The following is a 21561-nucleotide window of genomic DNA, read 5'->3' as shown; positions in this document are numbered from 1 at the left end:
TAAATCACTACTTGGCCCATTAGCGCTAGCTTCTTATTGGCTAACTCTTACATCTTACTTTAACCCATTTCTATTAATCTGTATATTGCCACATGGCAGTGGCTTACCGGCAAAGATTCGGCATGTCTGACTCTGGCAGCTCCATGGCATCTCACTGACTCTGTCTTCCTCCTCCCTCATTCAGTTTAGTTTTTTCTGCCTACCTAAGTTCTGCCCTATCAACAGGCCAAGGCAGTTTCTTTATCCATTAATGGGAATCACAGCACAAAGAGGGGACTCCTACATCAGAGGACAGCTTGTAGGAGTCCATTTTCTCCTACTATGTGGGTTCAAGGGATTGGGCTCAAGTCACTAGGCTTGATGGCACCTTTGCCCACCTAGTCATCTTGCTGCCCTCAGCCCTGTGATTTTTTTTAATTCTTTCAGTCTCCTCAAAGATTCTCTCTCAGCCGGGCAGTGGTGATCACACCTTTAATCCCAGCACTCAGAAGGCAGAGGCAGGTGGATCTCTGTAAGTTCGAGGCCAGCCTGGTCTACAGAGCTAGTTCTAGGATAGGCTCCAAAGCTACAGAGAAACCCTGTCTCAAAAAACAAAAAAACAAAACGACTCTCTTTCATTACTTGAGATTGTCTCCTGCAAAGTCAGACCCTGCAGATCATTCTGCGTGTTAGCGTAGCCCAACCGGAGCCCCATGTCTCTTCCCCAGACTTCTTGATGCTTGTTCATGCTTTCTATTCGAAATGAAAATGATGAAAAAGGAAATCTACAGAAAGCAATTTCCTGGGCCAGCACCTCCTGGCCCTTACCTCCCTCCTGCTTCCATTCCTGTTGCCCTCACAGCACCTCGGCTGGCCGTCTGTCTCTGACAGGGTGACACAAACCAGATTACACACTATAACCTACAAAAAGGTCATGGCTGGAGAGAAGCAAGAGAAGCTTAGAAAAGAGGCAAGGGTGGGCCAGTGAGATGGTTCCGTGGGTACAGGGGCTTGCCACCAAGCCCGATAACCTGGGTCCCATCACTAGGACACACACAGCAGAAAGAGAGCACCAACTTTGACAAGTTGTCCTCTGACCCCACACATGCACCACACACAGATTAACAGATTCACTAACTAATTCATCAAAAAGAAAAGAAGCAAGAATGTTGCATACTCTGCTTTAACAGGGTACTCCAGAGGCAGAGAGACTATACCTGCAGCAAAAGGCATGCTGTTTTGTTTTGTTTTGTTTTGTTTTGTTTTGTTTTTGTGATAGGGTTTTTCTGTGTAGCCAGCTGGCTGTCCTGGAACTCAAGACAACCACCTGCCTCTACCTCCTGAGTGCTGGGATTAAAGGTGTGCACCACCACTGCCCTCAGGCGGACATTTCTTACACAAGACAGGAAGGGAGAACCCCCTCTTCCCCAAACCTCACAATCAGAAATTTCTAGTATTTCAAGAAAGTACTAGAGAGGCACAAGGTTAGCCTTGTGATGATATCCAGTCTATTTATAGAATGGGTCTGAAGAAAGAGCCAAATAAATCCATTGCTTTTGGTAGTGCATAAATACATTCTTTTTTGTCATCTTGCACAGAAATTCTAGTTAGCACAGAAAGATTGATAATCAACAAAACTTCTGTAATTCACAACATCTGCACATGCAGCTAGCTCCCATCACCATTCCAGTGCTGGGGAACACATGGATGCCCATCTCCTTCATGTATGAGAAGAATGTCCCAGGTCCTGGGGCTCAAACCACACCTGCCAAGTATAACAACACAGTCATGAATCCATCCACTGAGAGTCGCAGACACAGGAAGCTATTGCACCAGCAGGATTCCTATTCCGGGCCCTAAGCTCATGACCAAGCAAAGCATATTTGTCTGTTCGGAACTTAGAGGAGGGGAGAGAGACAACTGGCTCCATGACCAGCCAGCAAGAGGACCCAGGAACTAGCAGTCAGAAGATGGAAGCAGTAGTGATGAGGGGCTAAGGAGAGGCCTTAGAAAGAAAATGTAAAATGGAATAAAGAACCTAAGACTTCAAAAGTGACATTAAAATCTGCCAGGATGGCCTGAGAACCACCTAAATGCGGGAGGATAGGGTGATCCCACCACCCCAACATGACCTTCCACAAACATATCCTGCTCCTGATCCAGTCACCACCCCGTCATTGGCCTTTTCACTCACTCCCAGTCCCCACACCACTTAAAGCTCCATTGGCTCAAGAAACTAAAGGCACGTGTCCTTCCTGAAGATCCCTATTCTGGCTGTCTGAGTGTCACAGCTAACAGGTGGAGAAATCTTAAACATACGAGCACCATCCTGACAAGCCACTGGGACGGATCAGTGCCGTAAGTTAGGCAGGGCTAGAAGCTTCCGCTCCACCATCAGGTTCCCCTTTAGCCTTGACAGATCAAACCCCAAGCCGAAGCAAGCTACAGAGATCAATTCTGTCTCTAAGCCAAAGGTCTTCACAGTGAGGGACCAAAGCTGCCCTGCGTGAGCCTCTGCTGGCTGAGTCCCAGATTAATCACCACCAGGCAAGGGCTGAGCACCAGCCTGCAATCCGAGCCTGGGCAACACCTGCAGAGGGGTCTTCCCAGCACCTCCCTCGTGCCCTCTGGGCAGGACCCCAGGGCATGAGGGTGTCCACCTGTTGGCAAGGCTACCTGGGAGGAGTAGGTGACATTCAGCTAGCTTCCACCTGACAGATAAGTCATGGTGATTTGAGTAGCTTAGTGAGGTATGGAAGAAATATGTAGTCTCACACAGTGAAGCTAATGCCCTAAAAAAAAGAAAACCACAGCTTCTCAACAGAAAGTGCAGTGTCTCTCTCACTCAGTGAGGGAAGGATGCCTTAGAGGTGTGAACACACTGGATGCCTTGTGCGTGTGGCACACACACTACTGTTTGCAGACCAAGGGAAGACTGACAGTAAAGAAAAAGACAGCAGGGATGTCTTCAAAACCCTCCTGCTGCCCCATGTTCTGGAGAAAGGAAACTTCAATGCAAATGAACTCCTTTTTCCTCTCTCTCTCTCTCTCTCTTGATTTTTCGAGACAGGGTTTCTTTGTAGCTTTGGGGTCTATCCTAGCTCTTGTAGACCAGGCTGGCCTCGAACTCACAGAGATCCTCCTGCCTCTGCCTCCCGAGTGCTGGGATTAAAGGCATGAGCCACCACCGCCCAGTGCAAATGCATTCCTTAAAAAGGTGAGACACACTTGTCCTGAGTACCAAGATCTGTAAGAACAGAGACCTCAGGAAACTTTCCAGCAGAGATGCATGGAGAACTAGTGACTGAGTGTGGCAGGCACACACCTGTCTGTCTATGCAGGCAGGTGCATCTTAGGATCAAAAGACCTTATCACATTGTACATTTTTTGTAGATGGTGACCCCTGAGTACAAGTGTCATGATGCTAAAAGGGCTAAAGGAGGAAAAAGAGAAGCATGGAGAGTCACATCTTTAGAAAGGCTGCTTCCAGGTCCAGAGAGATGGAGGTATCCTTCCCACCTGCCCATGGCCCAAGGGAACAAAATGTGGCAGAGGGCAAAGAAAAGTACAGGCCAGAGAAAAGGAGCTGGAGCCCCAAGAGCACCTTCATCTGAGGAATGATACCCCAGCTGTCATAGCCTGTACGCCACAAGCTTCACCCCAACAACTCCCTTTGAAGCTCTGGCTACAAGCCAGAGTTAGGATAGAGCAGTGGCTACAATTACACACTTGCTTGGGGAAGGGGGTGGGTGCTGCATGTGACAGGCCATGAAAGGTCCCAGCCTATAAAACAGCCTGGAAAACAAACCCTTAATTTAAATGTTAATGAAAGTGCTGTGGCGACTTCAGAGGCTTCCTGGCTGCTCAGAGAACAGCTACACGGTCTCAGAATTTATGGCTCCCCTTTACCCTCCCACCTCCCTCTCTCACCCACTGAAGTTTAAAGAGGAAAAGGGGGAAAGAGAGAGAGAAAAGAAGAAAAACACCCTAATTTTAACATTAACACCATGCTTCCACCTTGGGATGTGACTGCTGAATTATCTGTCAGTAGAACACTGATCAAAGAAAGATAAACACAGGCACACTGCACACAGCAGCCAGGGCAGCACAGAGGAAAGGTGGCACAGGTGGGGACTTCTGACGGCAGGTGGTGCAGAGTAGGAGGGAGGACACTGATCCCGCACTCTGCAGCTCTCTTTGCGTTTCAGTTTTTAACTGACACTCAGAACTGTATAGATCTATAGGAGACAGTAAAATATTTGATACGTTTATACAGGATATTAGAAACCTCCCGACGCCAAAGCATGGTGGTGCACCCCTCTAGCCACAGCAGGGGAGGCAGAGACTGGCAGATCTGTGAGTCTGAAGCCAGTCTGCTCTACACAGGGAGTTCCAAGACAGCCAGTGTAGACTGTGAGATCCTAGCTCAAAAAATTAAAGAAAACCTCTGACTCTTGCAGTAATTTTGAAATGTATCACAAATCAATGTGGACTAATGCTACTTCACTATAACAATAGCAACACCAGGATCCATTCCTCTCATCCCTTGTTTCCCTTGGGTCCTCTTGAGCCGCCACCTGAGAACTAACCATTGCACCACCTACCCATCTGATTCTCCCATCTAGTTCAATAAGCCAATAAGAGAATAGCTTTTGTTTGTTTGTTTAGTTTTTGTGGGACAGGGTCTCACTGTGTAGCTTTCTGGCTGTCCTGGAACTCACTATGCAGACCAGGCTGACCTTACACAATTAAGAGATCTGCCTGCTCTATGCACAGATAACAGCGATTCTTAAGTAGTACTGGGAAAAGAATGAAAGAGCAAAGAAGTAAGAGGAGGAGGAAAGAATTGAGGTTGGAGAAAAGGGAAAATATCAGAGACAGAGGAAGAAGAGCAGGGAGCTGGAGAAATGGCTCAGCAGAAAAGAAGGATCTGAGTTTGATTCCCAGCACCCATGTCAGGTGGCCCACTGCTACCTGGGACTCCAGCTCCAGGGGATCCCGTGTGTCTCTGTCTCTGTCTCTGTCTCTGTCTCTCTCTCTCTCACACACACACACCTGATGAAAAATAAAAATAAGTCTAAAAGAAAAAGCTACCGACACTGAGACTGGGAATGGGACTGGATCTCTGCTGGCAGGGACACAGCCTCACTGCGTCAACTCTGGACACACATGGTCTAGCCTCCTGTAGTGGCCCATTGCCATTTGTAGTGTTTTATTTAAGGCAATTTCTTTAAGTCAGTTCTTGACAAGTGAGCCAACCACATCTGCCAGGCAAGAAGCTGCTCCTAAAAATGGGTTCTGAGCCCGCCAGGCATGGAGGGGGCTGGAGTTTCAGCCAGCAAGCAGCTCATCACAAGTCTCACTGTGCCATGCTGCCCTGAGGAACAGCTGAAATCCAGAGTCCTGAGGAACTGAAACCAACCCCAGTATTTGGTCCTTGGTATTGATGACTATGATGTTCCACGAGGCTTGAATGTGCATAGGCAGTGAACACCAAGATGGAGAGCAGAGCCCGAAGATTCATCAGGACTGACGCAGTCAGATGCCGCCACCACACACACTGATGCCTGACAACGCATCACATTTCCAGGTGGAGCCGTGGGCCACCTAGTATGACTCAAGGCTTCTCTCTTCCTCCAGCCACACCAGACCCTCCAGTGTCCTCCTGTAAACTCTGACTCTCATCTTCAATGGACACCCCCTCCTCCTGTATCTGGCAGGCTCACAAAGCAGGACAAGAAGACACTCCTGCCTAACTCGGCAGGCCTTCGTTCCTCAGGCCCCAAAGGAGGAGGAGGAAGAGAAGGAAGAGAAGGAAGGAAGGAAGGAAGGAAGGAAGGAAGGAAGGAAGGAAGGAAGGAAGGAAGGAAGGAAGGACGGACGGACGGCCCCCAGGAGGAGTTACGAGATGGAGCACTACAGTCATTTTGTTCCCCTTTCTATAGCATCTCAAGGCTGGAGACCCCTTCAAGTACAGCAGTTCATCACCAACCAGAAGGAAAACCTACAGACAAACTCCTCACATCTGACTCTTCTCCCCCTCAAAGCACTGAGTGAGCTATGGTGCCCAGGTCCAGAAAACAGCAGCAGCGCAGAGAAGAGCTCTCAAACTGTCTGAGCACACTCCACATGCAATTACCTTCAGTAAAGAAAGATGTACTTCAGCAGGCTAGCGATGGCATCTACCACACACAGCACACTGTAAAGCCTGTAGCTGCTGAACAAACACCCTGCTCTCCCAGTACCGCCACCCACTGCCAAACGGTGCAGAGTGCTGGCTTTCCTTCCAGACCCACCCTCACCCCTGGGATAAATGAAGCAAGAAGGAGCAGCTTCACCATCAAAACCCCCCAGAGGCCACAACTCACTTTACAAATTTGAATCGGTACATTTCATGCAGACTTGGACTAATCCCCCCCAAAACAAACAGGCCACCACAGCACACAAAATTACATTGTATATTTAATAACACAACTAAGTCAAGTTTCTACACCTATACCACTCATATATTTCCCTGATGACAGAAGCAGGAGAGACGGGATTAAAGCCCAAGAATGTGGGGAAGCCATCCTGACCACACTCGCCCACACGGCAGCAGAGTTGCTCACTGAGAGGCAAGGGCTCTACCGAGTACCTTTTTTTTTCCCTTTCAGGAAACTAGATATGATGTCTTCAGAAAAAGGGAGAGCTACATATTTATCTCCCTTCTCCTTCCAAGCAAACATAGATTCATTTCAACCCAGGCCCCAACTGCAGGATGGAGAGGTCCAGAAAACCAAGGGCCTATGTGTATGTGTGTTCCCAGAATGGCAGAAGCGTTTACCTGAGTAGGTCCGGGGCCTCTCTCACATGTGGCCTTCCCCACCAGGCCCTATGTCAAGTCTGGACACCAAGCAGTGTTTCCAGGCTCCCACAGAAGCTTTCAAAGAGCCTGGGACTGGAGTTACAGATGGTGGTGAGCTGCCATGTGGGTGCTGGGATCGGACCTGGGTCCTCGAGAAGAGCAGCCAGTGCTCTTAATCACTAAGCTATCTCTCCATCCCACTTTTATAAAGGATTGAGTCTTACAAATAGTTTTGTAGGTCTGGGTATAGTAGCGCACGCCTTTAATCCCACTACTTGGGAGACAGAAGCAGGTGGATCTCTGTGAGTTTGAAGCCAGCCAGAACTACATAGTGAGACCTTGTCTTGAAAACAACAAAAACAAAAATTTTAAAAAAAGTTTTGTATTGTTCTTGAATATTTACTAACTTCATTCAGGTAGAAATAACTTAAGTAGTAATAAAATATATTAATCTACACTAGTCATATAAAAGTATTCTTTCAGCCATCTTTCTGTGCAGTCACCATGGTATGTATGAATGTCCCGGCTGATACTCCAAGAGCATTAACAATGCTGGGAAGAGAGTCAGATGCAGGTCCTCATCACGCCCTGCTTAAAGTCATCGTCTAGTTCCCAACTATGATGATGAAGCAATGTTACATTGATGAATTTGAAATCATTGATGACCACAGAGCTGGGAAATCATAGTGAACCTCACAGGCAGCGAGGTTGAACAAGTGTGGAGTGGTAAGTCCTAGATTTGACATGCAACTCAAAGACCTAGAAAAATGGCAGAATAATCTGCTCCCATCCCATCAGTCTGGCTTCATTGTTCTGACAACCTCAGTAGGCATCATGGACAAAGAGGCACGACAAAACACACAGGAGGGGAAATCCTGGGGTTCTTTTCTAGACATATAAAACATGGAAATAAAAAGCCTCCATGGACTGTAAAAAAAAAAATACTGAGAATTCACAGTGACCTTAGGAGCTATACCTGAGATTATGTACAATGCATTTCTGCCACCCAACTGTGGAAGTCACAGACGATTGTTCTAGGAACAGTGTGTACCTTTTTTACTTCCTCTTGTTCACCCAACAGTTAGAGGTAGGAACCTCCTCTACAGAACAGACCTCCATTCATAAGACCTGAGTCTTGACAACAGGATAAGAAGGATGGGTGGGAATCAAAGGGAAAGTCCTTGCCTGCAACCTTTCTTTGAAACCTACTATTTCTTTTAGTATTTTTTCGAGTAAACACAGCCTTGAGCTGGGCAGTTGGTGGTGCACACCTTTAGTTCCAGCACTCCAGAAGCAGAAGCAGGCAGATCTGAGTTCAAGGCCAGCCTGGTCTACAGAGTGAGTTCCAGGACAGCCAGGGCTACACAGAGAAACAGTCTCGAAAACAAAAAATAAAGTAAGCAAACATAGCTTTGGGCACACAATTTGTATTAAATGTCACCTTCTACAACTGCTTACAGATGAAAATCCCAAACCCACAGGAAGAAGGAAAAGTGATAGCTAGACACAGGTCTGGATTCCCACTTTCTCTTAATTAAAAGTGACTCTGTTAAGCCTGGAGTCTGAGGCTGAAAGTGCCTGAGTACAAACATGTGAAAAGAAGAGGGAAAAACCAAGAGCATCAACAATAAAGTGCACAGGACAATAATCGAGAAAGCGCAGAGCAAGGTCTCCTCGCTGCCCAGATTCCTCCCAGCTTCTCAAGAAAGCAGCAAAGGAAAATGGAGGACTTATCCTTAGAGGCAGTGGCTACTCACAGTCCTTCATACTATTCATAAGGGTCCAGCGCCATGTCACTCGGTGATTGACAACACATTCAACAGGACTAGTAGCAGGGAGGTGACACAAGGCAGCCATTGAGGATCACTTCAAAAGAAAGAGAAAAAGGAAGAGAGATTCCTGGGGAGACTCTACCTCAAGAAGACTACAAAAGAGCAGTGTGACTGCTGGGCAGACGGGCAGCAGAAGCCCAGGGAAGCCTAGGAAATAGGCTTGAAAGCAACTGAGCACAAAGCAGATGCTTCATTAGATGAGGGAGCTGACGAGCTACTACAAGACTTAGAGCTTTTCAGTCTTCAGTAGATAAGACGGTGAGGGAGCTGATATGTGACTATAAAAAGTAGAGCTTTTTAGTCTTTATACTTTTGTTTTTGAGACAAGGTTTCTCTGTGTAACAGCTCTGGCTGTTCTGGAATTTGCTTTGTAGACCAGGCTAGCTTTGAACTCACAGAGATCCTCCTGCCTCAGGATTAAAGGTGTGAACCAGCACTGCCCAGTTTATATATATATTCTTTTAGGTCACTGTCACGGTAATCTAGTCATGTCTGTAAAGAGAGCACAGAAAAAGGAAATGATTTGCCTAGAGCCACTCACTAGCAGCAGGCAAGGAGACCGTATCTCCTAGACTGCTCTAAAGAGCAGACCTTGAAGATGAAAGTTGTTACCTCCTGGGTTAAAAGAATAGATGAATTTTTTGTTTTGTTTGAGACCAGGTACTCTGATGCAGCATTGGCTGGTCTAGAATTCACAGAAACCCACTTGCCTCTGCCTCTGCCTCTGCTTCTTGAGTGCTTCCTAAAGACGTGCTCCAGCATGCCCAGCTGGATGGATTTTTTTTTTTTAAAGGCTCAAAGTCATAGACAAAGTTGTCAGAGATGGACTTAATAATACAGAATAAAGATTCTAGCCCACCCAGCACTCGGGAGGCAGAGGCGGGCGGATCTCTGTGAGTTCGAGACCAGCCTGGTCTACAGAGCTAGTTCCAGGACAGGCTCCAAAGCCACAGAGAAACCCTGTCTCGAAAAAACAAAAAAAAACAAAAACAAAAAAAAAAAAAAAGAATTCTAGCCCAGTATATTCTTTGAATACACAAAAAGAGGGGGACAATAATTACCCCAGCCGATGTCCTGGATGTCTAGTTTAAAGTCAGAATCCCCAACACAAGCTTTTAAGAGAGTCCAACCTGAGTTTATTGCTGGGACCTAGATGGTGGAAAGTCAAAAATAACTGTTGTTCTCTGACTTTCACATATGCACCACGGCACACATACATGCACACACATGCACTGACGCACTCACACAAATAAATAAATGAAATATAAACAAGAGTCTGTCAGGCATGGTTATTGGGGGCTGTGGACCCCCAGACCCTGAATTTCCTATAAATAACTTGTTTTTCCAATGCGTACAGCTGCTCTGAGCAAAACAACTTGTTTTCCTGTGTTTGCAGTTGCTCTGAGCAGGAGACCCTCGGGAGTTCTTGATGGCAGAGGAGTAGTTTCTGGTGGGGTTGGCTGGGGCGTGGCTTTTAGTTAAGGATCTCTATATAAGCTTCCCTGGCACACAATAAAGGGAGCATTCTTGGTATTCTTGTCTCAAGGATGACCCGTGTCCCCACGTCTCTGTGTGCCTGTGTGTGTGTGTGTCTGTGTGTGTGTATATATGTGTCTAAATCTCCAGGGCCCTTGCCCTAGACTCACAGGCGTGTTGCTTTACACATGGTGGCTCACTCCTTTAATCCCAGACCTAGGGAGGCACAAGTAGGCAGAGCTCTGTGAGCTCCAGGCCAGTCAGGGCTCCATATAAGACCCTGTCTCAAAAAACAAAGCAAACACGGCTGGGTGGTGATGGAGATCTTGCTTTTAAGATCTCTGTGAGTTCAAGGCCAGCCAAGTTTACAAAGTGAGTTCCAGGATAGCCAGGACTGTTACACAGAGAAACCCCATCAAGAAAAGAAAGAAAGAAAGAAAGAAAGAAAGAAAGAAAGGAAGGAAGGAAGGAAGGAAGGAAGGAAGGAAGGAAGGAAGGAAGGAAGGAAGGAAGGACAAAAACAAAGCAAACTCAAACAGAGTTCAATACATCATCTGTGAAATTAAGGAAACTTCACAGTCAACACTAAACAGCCAGCCAACAATGGACAAAATTTACTCATTCAGGACTAAGAAAACACAACAAGGAGATTGAAGAATAATGTTAAGAAAGCATTGAGGGACCCAAAAGGGACTTAGCAGAGGTTTTTCACATGGAGCAGCTGGCTAGCAGCGGCTAACAGCTAGAAGTGTAGTATTCAGGGAACAGTCAGAATAACATTACAATGTCATGTCCTTGGTGTGGTCAGTCTCCATGTTATGTCCAGAAAATTCAAACTCAAGTTACTCAGATCTGAAATGCCTCTTAATGAGGAAGGTAAATTCCATTCTCAACTTCTCTTATTGACACCATAGGTGTTCTGTGGTCTTTCTTTGTTGAGAAGTGAGTAGAAGACTATAAGGCTGAGGTGTAGGGAACAGCCCATATATACACTTCAGCCTCAATGAACATGGAACAAGTACATGGCCAATCTCTAGCCATAGTCCCTTCTACCAACAAGCCTACTCCAGCCTCCTGAAGCCAAAGCCGAAAGTGATCACCAAGACAAAGTCACCAGCATACTTATCACCTCCCACTTGCCTCCCGTTAGTCCCCACACATCCAGCCCATAGACACACAAGCCTGGCTAATCAGCTAATAAGCTTTCAGAGGGTGCATTAGGAAGAAACTGCAGAGAAGACAACGCTGCCCAGCTCCATTCTTCCCCCCAGAGCTCCCACACTTGGCTTCTCCACTCCCTGCTGGTCTTCCCTTTCCTCCTTCCTAAGATGCTGGAATGATTTGTTCTGAAAAGCGACAGGTTTATAGGTTAGCCGACACCTCTGCTCTGTGGAATTTTAATTAACTTCTCCCATCGTCAATATGCTAAGGAATGGGGTCTCCATTCTCTGGGGTCAGCAATGTGTTTCAGGTCCTGCTATATCAGCCGTCAAATTGAAGAATTAATGACGTGGCTAATCAGCTCTAATTCTTAGGAAGGAAAAAATTGAAAGGGAGTTGTGGAAGAGAGCAAGAGGAGGGGTACAGGCTCCATGAGGTGAGGAGAAAGAGGCTGTAGAGGGCTGAGCAAAAGGGCACCAACTTGCTTATAAAAACAAGCAACCGACTTAATCAGGTGGAGGTAGGCAGCCCTTTTGCTTTCCCAGGTCCATTCAGGTGGGATGAGAAGCATCAAGGAAGTACACACAGTCAGACCCTACTAACTTCCATTACAGTTCAACTACAGAAAAGTGTCTGAACCCCACTGAGGAAGAGAGAGGCCCTGCCTTGGTTCAAGATAACCTAGGTAAGTGCTAGAGCAATGGTTCATCAGCTAAGAGCCTTGACTACTCTTACAGACGACCTAAGTTTGATCCTCAGCACCCACATGGTGGCTCATAATCATCTGTAATTCTACTCCCAGGAGATCCAACACCTTCTTCTGGCCTCGGGGGCACTGTATATCTATGTAGTATACAGAGATACACACAACCAAAATACCCGTACACATAAAATATTTTTTAAAAAACCTAGATAAAAGTATATGATATATCTGAAAGAAACGGTCTTCATGAAACTTAATATTACATACAATGACTGTTAGTCAATAAAATATTTTTAATAATAACAAAGATAACAGAAGCCAAGATGCAAAGTTCACTGGCTCATGTTTCTCCAGTTTTAGTTTTTTTTTTATTTTGTTTTTGGATGTTTTGTTTATTTTGTTTCCAAGACAGGGTCTCACTCCGTAGCCAAGGCTGGTCTGGAACTGACCTTATAGACCAACCTGGTCTCAAGTTCATGGTTAATTTTCCTGCTTAGCCCCTTAAATGCTGGGATTACAGGCATGAGCCAACATACCTGGCCAGTTAAAGCTGAAGAAACAGCTGCATTTAGTGTCTTGCACTTGAAATCCCAACCATTGGGAGGTTGAGGCAGAAAGATCACTAACTAGTTCATGGCCAGTCAGAGCTACATAGTGAGTTTTAAACTGGTCTCAGCCACACAGCAAGACTTGTTTTATTTGTTTTTTATTTTGTTTGTTTGTTTGTTTGTTTTTTGTTTAAAAAAAAAAAAAAGAGTGGCAGGCCTGGCAAGATGGCTCAGCAGTGAAGAGCACTGGCTGCTCTTCCAAAGGACCTGGGCTTGATTCTTTACCCACATGGTGGCTCACAGTGATCTGTAACTGCAATTCCAGGAGCAGCACCCCCTCCTGGTCTCCATGGCACAGGCACACACGTGGTACAACACCCCCTCCTGGCCTCCATGGCACAGACACACACGTGGTACACAGGCCAAACTACCGTACAAAGTAACAAAACAGAGCTGCACTTCCATTACAGTTGTCACTGTTTCTGTCCCTCACATACAGACCAGGGCCCAGGCGGCAGGCCCAAACCCCTCCTCTCCTGATACCTAGAGCCTGTCAGGGATACTCCAGAAGACATTTCCAGGGGACGAAGCAGAGATGAGTCACAACAGCAGGCTAGCTGCTGCTGTTACTCTCAGGTATACAGAGAAGCCTTTGCTTTGGAGCAACCCCAAAGGACATCTGCTCCAGAAAGGTAACACTGACCCCTCGGCCACATTCCAGAATGGTATCTGTGCCTTAACATTTCTCTTGGGATGCTCAGGAAAGGTTATCTCAGTTCCACAAGTATGTGAAAAGACCTCAAGTCTCTGGAAAGTGTTTAAATCTTCAGGAGACCGGTTCATAGAAACCTAGAATATACTAGGGAAAAATTTCTCTAGCTTATCTGACCTAATGAAATGAAAACATTCTTATGTGAGACAAAAACCCAAACATATCTCCCTTACCTGAGTAACGGGCTGATGGCAATGGACCAGACTCGGTCTTCAGTCTGGATGGTGTGTAAGCACTGCCCCAGCCGGCCTGAAGCCAAAGGCCATACCTGAAAACAGGAGAGGAAATGCTCTTGTTGGCACTGCCTGGGACTAGAAAGAAGCAACATACACCAGGTGGGATGAGTGGGACCAGGAAGGTGCGGGAATGGAGAACCCTTTCTCTCCTGAAGACAGAGCTCAGGGCATCGGCAGAGAGGCCTCTCCAGCTTCCGGTTCACCTACCACAGCGATAGACCTAACCACGCACCTTTCCTTCCACCTGAGAGCCCTTAATTCCTAGCTGACAATGAGAAGATGCAGAGCCCCTGTGTGAGCTCTAAATAAGAAAGGGGAGAGAGAAGTAGCCTCTCTCTCAGAAACTTCCTTATGTTTGTGGATCTTCCTTTCTCCTATCTTTCACCAAAACTTTGCTTTAGGCACACAGGGAGAGACAGGAAGATCAAGGTCCAATCTGGGGAGACATGATACTGTTAGAGGGGTCAAAAGAAAGCTACAAAACAAGGGAAGAATGGAAAGGAGACTTCAAAGTGAGAAGGTGGTGTGCTGTTGTTGTTTGTTCATAATGCCCAGGACCCAAAGCTATTCATGTCAGCAGGGAATTTAGCACCTAGTGTCACCAAAAGTAGCAGAAAAGCTTAACTCTTTTAAGCTTCCATATCTCCACAGGTTAAAAATATTGCTTGGAGCACACTATCTGGTCCCTATCAGTCAGGAATGCACATTAGCAGCCACTCTGGGCTTAACTCTAATCAACACTCCCAGGGCCTCTCAGCAGCCAGAGCATTTAGAAATGTCCCATTAAGCAACCTGCTCCCCCTCACCTCACCCTACCCCAGATGACACACACAGGGACATAAGCCTCTAGCCAAACAGAAAGGAAACCTCAAATGTGCAGGGCTCTCCCCAGGGCAGCCACAGAGGGATCCCATGGCAGCTAGATGGATCAATGACCTCTCAAGGTCCCTGCAGAGCTATAAGGGGAACACACCAAACTCAGGCAGGACCTTAGATGGAAGAACTTAAGAAAACATTCCTTCAGTGTAAGGGGCAGGTGATGGAATGGGGGTGGTCTTGCCTTCTTAGAGTCACATGGTATCTCTTCCCTATAAAGGAGAAAGTGTTTCTTAGGATTTCTGAGTATGATGAAGTGGGGGATGGGATGATAGTAGGAGTAATTTTCCCAAAACTAAGAAAATAAATTTAACAAGAATACTCTGGATGAGGAGAACACAAAACAAAACAAAACAAACCCTCAATATTCCCTGTAAGGCTGGCATTCCGGCATCAGCTTTGTACCTGACAGTCAAATCCTTTTGGTAATAGGTAGATGCCCTTCTGGTTTCTTCCTTTAGACTGCCCAGCTTGGAAGAGACCTTTGCTTTTTCCTTATCTGAACTCCCTCGGAGGCAGGTTTTCCTGCAGGGTGAAGGGGGTACTCCTGATTTACAAAATCTCTGGCAACAGCCTAAACCTGAGTTTGTTAGTAGCTTCCACAGAAACAGCTGGTAGAATTGAGAGCCCACAAACCACGGGACAAGGCTACAGGTCTGTGGTAGTGACTCGGGAGATGCTCTGCCAGTTCCAAGCATCACTGAGGAAAGTGGCCAGACTGTCCCATGGCACAGCATACCCTGGCACCTGAGGGACAGGAGTTGACACAATAAAGATCTGGTCAGATCTTTGCTATCAATGCAAAACAGACCCACCCCGGAAAACACTTCGTATACATCCATACAGTCTTTTTGGAAGCTCCTAAAATCAACTTTGTTTGACTCAGAAACTCTAAAGCTGAGAATTCATTCTAAAAAAATCCTAAAATGAAGACAAACCACAATGGTAAACAAAATATTCCCTGTAGCCTGTTATTACAGAACAAGCAGTCTTTGGAGTCTGACCGTGTTTGAATCTACCTGTGACTTACTATCTTTGCTCTTAGAGATGTTTCCTAACTTTTTGGTCTCAGTTTTGTCTCATCAAATGGGGGAAAATGCCTGTCTCAGGACCATGCTGTAGAAAAGGGAAGATAAATATAGAGTACTAGAACAGCATGGTGTACAGAATTTAGCAGGAATCAGGCCCTTAAGAAAGGATTCTGATTTCCAGGTTCTTGTATCTAAGAAGAAACTAGACAGAATCATCTACCTACTAGAGAAAGTTCATCTAGAAGTCACTGCAGATACCATGCGGGCTGGAGACACAGCTCAGCTGACAGAATGCCCAGCATGTACCAAGTCCTAGGTTTGCTCTCTAGCACGACATGACTGGATGTGGTACATACATGTAATCCCAGCATTCAACAGGTGGAGGCAAGATTAGAAGTTTAAAGTCATACTTGGCTACAAAGAAACTTCAAGGACAGATATCTCAAATAATGAATATATATACATACATATATTTATGTACATATAATTTATATATAAACACATATAAAGTATATATACATATATATTTATACACATATATAGTTTATATATTTAAACATAAAGTATCTATATATTAACTTGTATAACAAAAAACCTTACAGAGTAGATACCACAGGTATACTGTATATCTAAAACACATTGCAATTATGCAGGGAAAATATTTTACCTGGAAAGATAAAATGGATAAAGTGCTTAGCACAATGCCTGGTTACAGTCTACATTGTTAGAAAATAATTCTAATAGGCGTGTGGTGGCACATACCTGTAATTTCAAGAGGCAGAAAAATTGCAAGTTCAAGGTTAGTCTGGGCCACATAGACAGACACTGTCTCAAAAGAGAAAGATGGACCTGAGGTTTTAGAGAAGAACCTAAGGCTACTGCTTAACTAATTCAATACAGCACCAAACCAGCTTCAGAACACCTCTTATACCCACAGACAAAGGCTACTCTCAGCTGTAAACAGAGAAGCCTCTCCTCATGGCTGCACAGATGCTGATTATAGGCCTGTTGGGAGCTCAATCCTAACAGTTATACCACCCTCTTCAGACCTGGGGAGCACTGCAGAAGAAGGGGAGGAAAGACTGTTAAGACAGAAGACAGAGGAAAGGGCTTCAAAATGCTATCTTCTAAGAACAACATGATCATGGCAGTCACGAGCCCACGGGAACTGTGGCACTGACACTGAGCTTCCCTAACGCTTCATCTGTTGGCAAATAACAGACTCTGGGAGAGGGATAGGCATAGTATCCTGTTATACTCCTCCTCATAAAGATAGCGCTAGTTAAACTCTGTACAACACTAATAAAAACAAAAGCTAGCAAATATAGTTAAGATATTTGTAAGGGGGCTAGAGAGATGGCTCAGTGGTTAAGAGCACTGGCTGCTCTCCCAGAGTCCTGAGTTCAATCCCCAGCACTCACAGGGCAGCTCACAGCCATCTGTAATGGGATCTGGGCTCTCCTCCAGATGTGCAGGAAAACAGAGCACTCATATACATACATAAATAAATCTTAAAAAAAGAAAAATATTTGTAAGAAAAATGGAGGGCTGGAAGGGTAGAAGGGAAATAATAGGGGAGTAAAGATAACCAGAATACATTACAAAACATGTATGAAATTAACAAAGAACAAATGTTATTTTTTAAGAAAGCTCTAGCTCTAGGGAGTCAGCTGTCTATGCCTCCCCAGCACTGGGATTACAGGCAAATGCCACTGTCCCCAAATGCATTGACAACATAGACCCAGATCTTCATGCAAGACTAGTAAGCACTCAACTGAGCCGTTGCTCTAGCACCAGATTCACTTGGCAAGTTAAAGTCAGAATCTTTGCCAGGAATGCTATAGAGTCATTGACTAAGCAAAAATCTGAAGTCAATATGGGATGGAGAAGAGGAAGAAACAGGTGACAGGAAAGGTGGTTTCCATGAAGATTCAAAATATTCAATAAAGCCATGCGGTGGTGGCACGTGCCTTTAATCCCAGCACTTGTGAGGCAGAGGCAGGTGGATCTCTGTGCCAACCTGGTCTACAGAGTTGAGTTCCAGAGCAGCCAGGGCTACACAGAGAAAGCCTGTCTCAAAAACAAACAACAATAACAAAAGCACACTAAAGCTAGGTGTGATAGCATACACCTATAATCTTAGCACTTGAAAATGAAGACACAAAGATCATCTTTGGCTACATGACACCCTGTCTCAAAAACAAAAGCCTAGACAAACTGCTGATCTTTCTTGGGCTTCCTATGCTGGCATCCATTCTTTCTAAATAAAAATATAAGGCAGAAAATTTCAAAAGGAAAAGAAATGTTTATAAATAGGAGGGAACCTATTTAGCCCTTGTCTTTATATAAACCAGCAACATGAAAAAGCAATCACTAGAGAGTACACAAAGTCAGAAGAGTTATAGATAAAAGCTGCAACTTCCCTCTCCTGAGATCTCTCTACATATGGCTTAGAGCCCATTCGCTGATACCAATAAGCAATTTCTACAATGGAGTCTCTAGATTCTGGAAAACAGATCATCAAGACCTCTGGGGTCTTCTGCATCATCAACTGAACAGTCGGTCAGCAGAGTTTCCATTGCAGTCGCAAAGCCTGTATCCTGGCTAGGACTGTTGCACCCTAGACTGGAGAATCTTTTCTGTGTCTCATAAGCAGCAGTGCCTGACACAGACTGGATGAACTGGACTCACAAAGCAAGGATGACAACTGTTTATCAGTTTCATATTTTATGTCTTCGTGGATGTCTGTGGACCAGGCAACCTGGCAATGATGCAACCAACAACAGCCTTCCTGTGGTCTCCACTGCCTACTGATCACATCACTCTCCAGAGAATCAGTAAAAACACGTTTTAATTGTCAGCCTGATTGCTTATAAACAAGGCGGTGAAAATTTAACTTCTTTAAACAGAGAGCAAGAAAAGGAGGGAGATTTTAAAATAAAATCCTGGGGCAGAACCCAACCCACAAACCTGAGGAGACTCAGCTCAGGGAGGAAAAGCTGACCAAGCCCTGTTTTTGCATTCACACCACATTTCAAGTGAGTAGCAAGCATCCCAGCCACCGCCCACTCCTCTCCCAGTCCAGCTGGCAGGAACACAGCCTAGCATCGCAAGCTGCATGCCAAAGGCACATAAGTAATTCTTTATTATGTCCCTTCTCTCCTGCCCTCACCTTCTTCACTCTCAGCCAATCCTGGGACTCCAGGCTCTATCCACCCTCTTCCACCCCAGTCCCTATAGTCAGGAGGAGAAAACAGTACGTAAAGGGGACAACACCTCACCTTGGCCGTCTTGTCCCTGGAGCCGCTCACAATGATGCCCCCTTTGCAGTCCACACAGTTCACCTCCTGCTCATGAGCCGAGTACTTGACAGTGAAGGTGCTATGGAGCTTATGAACACCAATCTTCCCATCTCTACGAGAGAACAAGGAGCACAGCCCAGGGGTTAATACTCCCTCTGCAGTAGGAGGCCCAGGCCACTGAAGGAGCCCAAGTGTCCAGTGACATCCAGATGAGCCAAGCACAAAGCAAGCTGGCCTACAAGGTGCTGAGTGTTAGGTAGCTTCATCTCTTCAGCACACTTGGGGCTAAAGAGAGCTGAGAGAGAAAATAAACCTCCCCTTGGAGAGTAGCAAACCTGCTCTACTTTGTATTAAAGGCTCTTGCTCCTGTTTTCTTCTCTGGCTAACCCTATTAACAGCTTTGGTAAATCTCTGCTTTAAGTGGTTTTTGGTTTTTGGGTTTGTTTTTTGTTTTGTTTTGTTTTGTTTTTTAAAGCCTACCTTTTCAAAAGTTTACTTCTCTGATACTTTGTTGTAGAGCCAGAAAAGTCAGAGGCAGACCCAGTTCCTATAGAACACTGGGGAAGACCCAGCACTTACCCTCCTGCACTGATGATGTGCGAGTTTGCCAGCACAAAGTGACAAACATCCTCATCATGCCCAGCGAAGACTCTGAAGGGCCGACGGTTCAAGCTGGCACCATCTGGGCGGAACTGGTAGGCCAGGATGAAATTAGCCTGAGATATGTATAGAGAAGCATCCTCAAGCTGCATCCAGGGCATCTGACTACAGAGAGGGACCAAAAAAAAAAAAAAAAAAAAAGTAAAACTGCTGCCAGTACTTCTCATAGATAAGCAGGATCTAAAATAATCAGTTGAAGGATATAGAAAAATGAGTCAGGAAAGTGACCTCTGCAACTGTAAGTCCAATTGGTAAGTTTCAAGGTTCCACGACTCTGACATATACTCCTTGCTCAAGAGATCAGTTAAGGTGTGATAGAGAAAAGTGAGTCTTAGGAAATCCCATTCCCTTGTTATTGGAGCAAAGGAACATTTATAAGTGAAAAGAATCAGCCATTTAGGAGAGTAGGCAAACCTGCTCAAGAGAAGCCGTGATCCTCCCAGGGGTATGGCCATTTCTGCAGTGAAGGGCACATGTGTTGATATAACAGCTCTAAAACAGTGCTGCAGTTCAGGGCTACAAAGAACTCAGCTCTTATAGAACTCCTGAGAGACATCCGGAGAAGGTTCTAGATCTCCAGAACAATCTCCAGAACATAAGAGATTTCTGGAGCAAGTCTAGATCTCCAGAACAAAGAACTCATAAGAGATATCTGGGGCAGGTTCTAGATCTCCAGAACAATCTCCAGAACAAAGAAAGCTTAAAAGCCACCAGCCAATCCCATGACGTGGAACTAAAGCCTTAAGAAAAGACTTTGCTGCAAATAGTGGCATAAACCTGTAACTCCTGCGTTCTCCCGAGCGCTGGAGAAGAAGGAACAGGAGTTCAAGGCCACCTTTAGAAGCATACTTAGGTCAAGGCCAGTATAGGTTATATTATAGGCTATCTCAAAAAACAAGGAGTGTATGAAAAAAAGAGAGAAGACAACAGGGAAGAGGGAAGATAAGAAGAGACAACTGGGTTCTCTGGTGGGAACTAAGCCCCTTCCCCGAGATAGACATCCCACCTGTGCCTATCCTACAGTCCTGGAGCTACCAGGTCTCAAGAAATCAAAGGGAAAGCTGACTCATCTCCATGGTCAGACACCATCTCCCACCGCCAAGCCTGTCTGGGCAAACTGGGCTGTGTTTCGGCTCCTTAAAACAAGCGTCATGGGAATCTGGAAAAGTTCTGCAAATTGACTTGCCGGGCCATTAAATGCAGCTTGGACTTTGTAGTAACTGAGTTTCTGCTCATGCAGTTTTTACAAGTGTGTGCATATACTACATAGAACATGTGTGAGGCGTATGTATGTCTGAGCTCTTATTCACTATTCACATTCCTCCTCAACATCTTTTCCACCACTAGGCAGCACATCCAAATGGGCAGCAGAGGGGCTGGAATTCATGTTCTTACAACCATGTGGTAAACAGACATTTACCTAAGACAAGAAACCAGGTTCATACCAGGTGAGCAGTGAAGAATCCTGGGCAACCTGGTAACTGTTCTGTGTTTATTTGCCAGACTGCCTTAAATTAATGCCATAAACGACAACACCAGGAGCAAAAACTTGATAGAGGAATTACCCTTAGATGTTAAAAGGCACAAATGACAGGGTATAATGGCACTATAATCCTAGCTCTAAGGATACTGGGCACAAGGATGGCAAGTTTGAGGTCAACCTGGGCTACAAAGGAAATCCTACTTTTTAAGAAAACCCAACCAAGTAAAAATAGAAATCAGAAAATAAAGCTTTTCATCATAAAAATCCATCTTTCTCTTTCATACCTTCTTTATCATAAAACCACATAATTCACAGAAACAGACATCAGCCAAACCAGGAGAAACAGCACAAGCAAACCAACGGTCATTGTGGTGGTTTGAATAAGAGTGGTCCCCCATAGGCTCATACATAGAATGTTTAGTCACCCGGGAGTGGAACTGTTTGAGAAGGATTAGAAAGACTAGGAGGTGTGGCCTTGTTGGAGTAGGTGTGACCTTGCTGGAAGAAGTGTGTCACTGAGAATGGGCTTTGAGGTTTCAAAAGTCCAGCTCTGTCCCTCTCATTCTCTGTCTGTCTCTGTCTGTCTCTGTCTCTGTCTCTCTCTCTCTGTCTCTGTCTCTCTCTCTCTCTCTCTCTCTCTCTCTCTCTCTCTCTCTCC

At 45.4% G+C, this 21561-nt stretch overlaps 1 protein-coding gene across 4 annotated transcripts in view; it reads right to left on the bottom strand.

The window, feature by feature from the left end:
- Window positions 1-21561, bottom strand: part of Fbxw4 (F-box and WD repeat domain containing 4) — a 90334-nt gene that overhangs the window by 41541 nt on the left and 27232 nt on the right. For 3 of the 4 annotated variants that reach the window (XM_050144857.1, XM_050144861.1, XM_050144840.1), the window contains exons 3-5: window positions 19340-19521; window positions 18740-18872; window positions 13489-13583 (exon numbers count right to left, since the gene is read on the bottom strand). In XM_050144857.1, the coding sequence (XP_050000814.1) occupies window positions 13489-13583; window positions 18740-18872; window positions 19340-19521 (410 nt within the window). Of the gene's footprint in view, window positions 1-13488; window positions 13584-18739; window positions 18873-19339; window positions 19526-21561 lie in introns of all 4 variants that reach the window. The other variant, XM_050144849.1, reaches the window with a different exon arrangement.

This window comes from Alexandromys fortis, unplaced genomic scaffold (assembly GCF_014885135.2).
Source record: "Alexandromys fortis isolate MF-2015 unplaced genomic scaffold, M_Fortis_MF-2015_v1.1 scaffold_16, whole genome shotgun sequence".
Lineage (NCBI taxonomy): Eukaryota > Metazoa > Chordata > Mammalia > Rodentia > Cricetidae > Alexandromys > Alexandromys fortis.
The sequence above is the reverse complement of the archived record's forward strand: the minus strand, read 5'-3'. Positions and strand labels throughout refer to the sequence as shown.